Genomic DNA, 8,280 nt, shown 5'->3' on the forward strand with positions numbered 1-8,280 from the left:
AAAAAACTCCTCCATTAAATAGACTGCAACTTCACATATCAATGTGATAAGTAAATATATTATTCTGTTTTACTTATTGTTTAAATAGAACTAAAAGAAATGAACTAATTTTTTTACTAAATTTTACACAAAAACTGATGTCAATACTTATAAACTATTCATACAGAATGAGACGTTTCACAATAAGTTGACTTAAAAATTTTGTTTAATTAAAAATCAAGAATGGAGAAAATATGTAAATGTTGATATCCTAAATTGAAAACAAAAGATGAGAAATGAAGAATAACTTATGTTTTTCGTTAGATTGCAAGGCGGTTAAAGTATAGGAGCATGGACACGCGCAAAAATAATGTTGCGATAAGTTTGAAGGTTGCTACAGGGTCAATGGACGTTGTTCAGCTTACCAGGTGTGATCTAATAATACCGCTCACTGAAAAATTTCAGATTTATGATAAACGGTATTCCGGTTTACTTTTTTATGAAATTTTAATGGTATCTTTTTCCCCAAAGGAAGAAAGAGTTAGTCTCCATATTTTCCGAACATCCCTCACACATATCAATTAATGTCACAAAGGAAAAGATGGTAAGCTCTCGTTTACTTAATATTTCACCAGAAAATCTTGTTTAACATCCCTACAACTAAATCTGAATGGTGTTTGACTTTTCATGGAAATCTCATGAAAACAACACTTTTTATAAACTGGGGGTGCCAACATGTTTTGCTCTAAGGTAGCATTTTACGATATATGACTAAAACGCAGGAATCGATCTTATGACTTAGAGATTCGTAGTTAACACATTGGTTTACACTATTAGGTCACGAATTGCGCGAAAAAATATAAAATAATACTTGATTGTATTATTTATGTTAATAACACAATATTGAGATGACGCATATTGCTTTTATATGCAACACTTTTACAATGCTTGTTATATTACAGGGTGATCTTTTACAGAAACAAGTGTAGAGTCGAACGGCTAGCTTTGTTGGGTGTCTGATTTCAGGTTGGGAATATAATTTCGTATCAAAACCATACCCGTTGTGGAGAATAAGTTTGTATTCGAGCGATTCTGTTTTGGTGGTTACTGGGACCTATCTGAATTGATTAACAAACGAATTGTCCTGACAAAAACCACACAATTTCAAGTCAATTATCTATTAAATAGTTCTAAATTATTCACTGAAATGAATAAAGCTGAATATTATGTATCTTGCGATTAAAAACATGATATTCAAATTTTACATTATAAAACGATTGTGTTCCTGAAACAAATCAGGAAAAAGAAATGAGGAAAATCACCTGTGAATTGATTTATAATTATAAATTGGAAGTACGTTACATATGGATATTTCCAATTTTGCCTTAATGGACTCATTGACAATTAAAAATTGTTAACTATTAAAAAACATAAACATTACTTTTAAAATGCTTGCTATATGATATGCTGATTCTACCCTTAATCATAGATATATTTCTTACAATCAAAAGATGCGTTTACAACTGCATACACAAAACGAAATTTCTCTCATCTCAACATTTTGATAACAAAAATTTTGAAGATAAAAAAAATCAGAAGCATATAGAATTATTTTAAGTTTTTGAGTACTTACATGTAGTTTTTACTTGAAAACAAAGCATTACGCTTTTCTTATGCTAATTGTGCTACAGATTATGTTTATCGGACATCTTAACATGTGAAATGACATGTATGTTTTATTCAATTTTTCATTCAATTTAAATAAATTATGTTCAAATCAGGTTTGAGTTTTAAATGTCATCCTACACTTTTACCAGTAAAGAATTACCTTAAATTTTGATTATAAAAATGTATTATTACTTTGAAAACCTTATATCATTGATATATATGAATTGATTTGCATTAAATATTTCTTTTACTTTCACTTACAAATCGAGTTCAGTAAGGAAAAAATACACACTAGTTGGCAAGCATCATTAAATGGATAATATTTTGTTAATACATCCTTGGGCCAATTAATTGAATATCAGCAGTAAACCACAACATACAACACGCGACAAATTTAAATGCTCTTCCTTTTTGTATTAGTTTGTATCAATATTGTTTCAACCAATCATATTTGCTAAATGTATGGAAAATTGTAAAACGATGCTAACGAAAACAGTTGGAAGCCATAAAAAATCAGATGCAATCTTCTACCAACATATCATTTTGACAAATTATTCAATTACTCTGACACTTAAAGAAAAAAAAAGCGGAAGCCTTCATCTCAAATCTCTCTCTGCACCAAGCAGTAATGAATGAAGAAGGTTCTGGACTGAAACGGTGTCTAGTTAGAGATTTTGGTGTCATTCGTAGCGTTATAGGCAAGTTACAGAGCTTACAATTGTTTGTCAAGTAAAAAAAACTCATGTCCTGTTTTTGTTTACATGTGTTCAATATTCCGATAAAAGTTCTTTTTCAAGCTAATTGATCTCTGTTGGAATTCTTTTTAAGAATAAATAAATAGTTCTAAACGTTTATCACATCAATTTTGTGTCTAAAATTGGATTTTCTACTTCAACATTCAAATCGTAAACAAAGCTTTGTTTACATGACAAAGAATTGTAAGCTGATATGTATCTCGCTTATAACACGAAGACTGACACTCTTTGGGTTGTCCATTAGAGATGCTTTACTGAAGCATTGTAAACATTAAAAACGGAAGAATAATTTTTGACCCAAATCGTGACTATGCTCCTTTAACCCAATGTTTTTTAAAAGATAGATTAACATACCAAAAACATTCAGTCTACTTATTTGTATACTGAACACTAAAGGGTGACTGCGGAACGAGGCTCTAAAATATATCAAAAATAATACCCAAGCATGTTTTTTTTCAAGTTTGTCCGAAACAATGGTGTAAAATTTTACCCCTCTCGAGATAATTTCTTTTCAAAAGAATCTTCCAAAATTGATATCAGTTTTGAACTTTTTTTATCGAGGAATTATCACAATAAATAAATAATTCGTTTGATACAACACATATTTGAAATTATTTTCACATAATGATAATGATGTCCCGTTCGAAAAAAGGGGGGGGGGGCAAATTGCTTTGCTGCTTTCTGTCTGTCTGTCGGTAGTTCGGTCGGTCAGTCTACAAACTGTTTCAATTAATTTTCCTTGCAGAGGTGTTACCTTCTGTTCTTCTGACTGTCGGTCGGTCCACCAACAGTATCCGTTCAGTTTCTTCGCAAAGGATGCATACTGAAATGATATTTTGTGAACAGTTTTATTATATGAATATCTTGGTCAATTTCGATTTTGGTATAATGGATTAATTTTATGCCCCTTGAATTAGGAATAAAAATCCAATTATTTGCTTTTTGTTCATTCATTTACAGAAACCGAAACAAATTTTTTGCCCCATTATATGATATGATGTAGAAGCAAAAATAATCGTTGAGGATTGAATTTCTTTATTTTCGTTGGAAGTATTTACCAACGAAATAAAACCCATTGTGAATTTAATCCAAGTATTCATAAATACAGAGTTGATACTTAATACATCTTACAGATTATGATATGACGACATTAAATCCCAACGAAATTGTAATTGGTTCAAAAACAACGAAATTTTAACACAACGAATACAGGTGCTTCTACAGTATTATTTCTAAAAAAAAGTGGGTTTTTGCCAAAAATGTGATATAGAAGATTTCAGCAACCTCTAATTCTTAAACTTTTTAGATTAGACACGTCATGATATGTTATTGTATCTCACAATTAGATGGATTTCCATGTATACTGCCCATAATGTATACTACTCATTGTAATTTTTTGTGCAACCTATAATACTATAGGAAGGGACCCTAAATGTTTTACAATAGTTTGTGTTTTATTTAATTTATATATATATAAAATCATATTGGATGGTGACACGAAACTTCTAATATAAGAATAAAAACAACAGATAGTAAATGTGGTTTCGCCTTAAACATTGGAAAAATTGCTACCGTGGCACTTCAAGCCCCACGTAATATGTATATAACTATGTTTTCTTTTCCTCTTTAATTGTGTATAGATCTAATTAGCCTATTAATTTTTTAACGTCGTTATTTTCAGCAACCATTGATATACAATATGCTTAATAGATCATGAAACAGATACCTGTTACGATTTTTTATTAATTTGCTTTTGATTCAAGAGACAAAGAAATGTTAACCGGGAACCCCCTAAAGACTTGATAAACAAATGAACAAACATAATTAAAACTACAAAATATTAAAATGTGATTACATTTATAAAGAAAATCTAAATGGAGATAACTGACTTTTTAAATGCATAGACATTGACATTCATGATCATGCGTTAAATTCATGATAAGATAAGGACAAATTCAGTCCTTTGTCAAACAAATGATGGTCTAAATTAATTGCCACTGTCACAATCTTTAAACATAAGACTATATCATTAAAATGAAATAGTTTGCTTATTACACAATTTATTGAAATAATTCGTAATCTCGATTGGTATAAATTACGTATCATTACGTAAGATTAAAATCTTATGAAATGTCTGACATGTGCATCGGATATGAACATGTCTGAAGTTGAACTGCAATGATACATGCATCTAGTCTTATTTCGCAGAATGTTAGCAATTTGTAAAAAAAAAAAAAATAAATCAAGTTACATATTTTGAATGCTGCAAAACTACATGAACATATGGTTTGACGGTTTGGTACATTACCTAGTTGGAAGTTAAAGATTAAAAAAAAACCAGTAAATTTCGGATAGTAATATCATACATACATGTATGTATCAAAATTTAGCAATGTTTCGGTTAATTGAAAAACAGAAAGAATACCAATGTAAGAAAATATCTTATGATATCAATTACAATTGTAAGAAATCAATATATCAAATAATTGAGGTACACCATGACCAATCTTTTTGGTTATAATCGACACTGTACATGTCATTTTTTCCATTTCTTTAAGACACTTGAGTCTATAAGGTCAACGGTGCTTCTCCGTCGTTGTGCGTCGTCGGTCGTGCGTTAAACATTCTACATTTTTAACCTCATCTTGAAAACTACAAGGCCAATTATTACCATTTTTGGTTAGAATCATTCTAGGATAAGATAAACATAAATTAGGAAATTTATGATCATAAAATGTCCGGGGCCTTACATAGACACGGGAACAAATATGCCAAAAAAGAACAAATTTCAAATATTGTCCTCTCTACTTCCACACAGGTTGGGAGGAACATGATGAATAGTTTTCCATGAAGCCCTCTACCATCATTATAAAATTAATGGCCCCTGGGTCAGAGATTCAGACTCAATAATGGGGCCAATTTGTCCATATAATAAAAAATGTATCAAATATTGAATTATCTTCTTTGTTCCCCTGCATATTTGAGCAAAATCTAAATGCACAAATCTGATATCCACATAGTGTTCTACCTAAGTTACTAAATTCATGACCCCTTAGACAGAGCTTCAGGCCGTATGGTGGGACTAATATGTCCACCTGGTGAAAACGTTTCAAATCTTACAAAACCTTCTTTATTCTTATACATATCTGAGGAAAACTGAATGCAGGGTAAAGATTTCCATAAAGCCCTCTGCTTAAATTGATAACCCCTGGATTAGGGGTTCAGTCCCTTTGGTGGGAGTAAGGTAGCCGTATTATGAATCTTATTAACTCTTAGAAAATCTTCTTTAATTTGCTCTCATGCATTTTTGTAAAAAAAAAAAAACTGCAAAAAAAAAAAAAAAAAAGGTAAAGATTTCCATAAAGTCCTCTGCTTAAATTAATGAATCAGGGGCTCTGGCCCTATGGTGTGGATAAGGTAGCCTTATTGTGAATTTACATTAACTTTTAGAAAATCTTCTTTAAGTTGCTCATTCTGCTTAATTTTGTCTTTTGGTGAAAAACTAAACACACGATTCTGATGTCCATGAAGTCCTCTACTGAACTTAATTATGGATCCTGGGTCAGCGGTTCAGGCCTTACGGCTGGGTTAATATTGCCATCTGGTGAAAATGCTTCAAAATCTAAAATCTTCTTCCCTACTCCAACATATATCTGAGAAGAACTAAATATAATGTTATGATGTCCAAGTAGATACCTACGAAAATCATGACATTCATGGCCCCTTGGCCAGGGGTTTGAACCTAAGGAGGGGTCGATACGGCCACATGCTTAAATGTATTGATTTGATAATAAATCTTCTGTACTATGACACTCGTGGGAGATAAACTCATGTATTGTTATTTTGTTCATATTGTCCTGATGGTAAATTTTGAAATTCACTGCTGTGTCTTCCATTAGCTTCATCTTTAAAACTACATGGTAAGTTGTCCCTTGGCAATATTAATTTATTATGTGTTCAATTTTAAGAAATTTTCGCTAGTTTCCTGTATATTGTATACTTGTAGAAATAAACGGTTTGCATTTTATGTACATTATTATTGAATCTATTAATATCATTAAAGATTTACCATGAAAGGTCTCTTTTTACAAAGCGTTTACAAAAATTATTACAAAGCGTTTACAATTTTTGACCAATGGAGCTGGGGTATAAATAATCCGACTCTTGAACTCCCCATCATGAATGAATGTTTTTCAAACAAAATATCATAATAATCCAATAAATTGAAATTATCGAATACCTCTCATTTATACCGGGTGAAAAGTATTTATATTTAAAAAATGAGCTGGCGGTTTAATGTTATCAGAGCAACTGCTCATAAAATAATTATATAAATTTTGACTAGTAGAATTCGCCTACTAATATTACTCACTTTATTTATTATGTGTCTGGACATGGAAACAATTTGTAGTCAATATATTTCTCCTTGAACCAATTAATTAAAAAAATGCGGCTAACCGCAACGTAGTATTCGCAGCGAATGTAAATGCTCGGTCTATTTGTATTTGTTTGTTTCAATGAAACTTTAACCAATCGCATCTGTTGTGTGGAAGGAAAACGTTAGAATATGTAAATGTAACAAACGAGACACATATAAAAGCAGATCAACTGTGCAATCATCATATCATTCTAACAAAAGCTTCAGTTAGCCATCAGAAGAAAATCAAAAAATGAAAACATCAATTTCAACACCTTCTCTTCAACAAGCAGTTGTAAATGGAGATATCACTTCACTAAAGGAATGTTTTAGATCTAGAGTCGATACAAATATGTTTGATGCTAATGGAGAACCACTGTTGTTTACTGCTATCGTAAATGGTGATATGGAAACTCTGGTCCTCCTATTGAGTCACTCTGATGTCAATTTGGCGAGTGAAGATGGAAGAACAGCTCTCATGATTGCTGTAGAAATGAACGATATGAGCATGGTCAAAAAACTAATTAAATCAGGTATGTCCATTGAAAATGAATATTCATTTCTATCGAACAAGGATCCAAATATTTGCATTTTTTAGAAAATACGTATGTTTGGCAACTAATTTTTTTGCTTTTTTACTATAGGTGCTCGGGTAGACAGCAAGGACAATTCAGGCAAAACATCATTGTTGTTAGCACTAGAGACTGGAAAATTCAACATTGCAGAATACTTGATCAAGCATGGAAGCGACGTGAATGAAGTCGACCATCTTGGCCAGTCTGCTCTTTTTTTCGTGGCAAACGCTGATTGTTATGGGTCTTCGAAAATCGTAAAAACCCTTATCTGTTGTGGATACGTATTGAAGGATTGTGAGAGTTGGATGTGCCCTGACGGCTTTACATGCAACAAAATGAAGGAGTCAAAATACAGAAATTTGATTCATAAACTGAAGCTAACATTTAAAACCAAAAGCATGATTCTATGAGAATTCTAGAATTAGTCTGTGCCTGTGCAGACTTTAACATGAAAGCAACATTTTGCTGAATGACGTCAGTATATCCGCCGAGCTTGGGCTATGCAGCGTTATATTGAGTTAACGGTGAATCGTGCCACAAAAATTCCAATAGGAATTTCATGCACACGTAAGCATAACCGAACATGCTTGAAGTGAATAGAAAAAAAGATGACCGATTTAATTCCGGTTACTGACAAAATTCTGACTCTTTCTAGATATGCTACTGTACAAGCCAAGTCTTTATTTCCATGTCCTGTAATAGCTTTAGCTATAACCTTACATACAAGGATAGGATAAAATTGATGAGGAAGATCTTCATTACACAAGCGCATGTTTTGGAAATAGAATTCTTCAAGACATGCAAACGAACAATGGGTGAATTGTTAAATCCTGATTTCGATAAAAATTGTCAGTTTTTTATTTCAATGTGTTTAATGATGTTAACA

At 31.7% G+C, this 8,280-nt stretch overlaps 1 protein-coding gene across 1 annotated transcript; it reads left to right on the top strand.

The window, feature by feature from the left end:
• Nucleotides 1-7,043: 7,043 nt before the first annotated feature.
• LOC128157465 (ankyrin repeat domain-containing protein 29-like) lies at nt 7,044-7,927 on the top strand. Its single transcript, XM_052820025.1, has 2 exons — nt 7,044-7,352; nt 7,464-7,927. Exons 1-2 carry the CDS (start codon nt 7,073-7,075, stop codon nt 7,802-7,804), a joined length of 621 nt encoding a protein of 206 aa, XP_052675985.1. The 5' UTR covers nt 7,044-7,072; the 3' UTR covers nt 7,805-7,927.
• Nucleotides 7,928-8,280: the final 353 nt, after the last annotated feature.

This window comes from Crassostrea angulata, chromosome 7, assembly GCF_025612915.1.
Source record: "Crassostrea angulata isolate pt1a10 chromosome 7, ASM2561291v2, whole genome shotgun sequence".
In the NCBI taxonomy this organism is placed as follows: domain Eukaryota; kingdom Metazoa; phylum Mollusca; class Bivalvia; order Ostreida; family Ostreidae; genus Magallana; species Magallana angulata.

Coding starts and splice junctions, on each gene's coding strand:
- LOC128157465 (XM_052820025.1), top strand. CDS start 7,073: ATGAAAACATCAATTTCAACACCTTCTCTTCAACAAGCAGTTGTAAAT. Junction 7,353..7,463: donor CAAAAAACTAATTAAATCAG/GTATGTCCATTG, acceptor TTTTTACTATAG/GTGCTCGGGTAGACAGCAAG.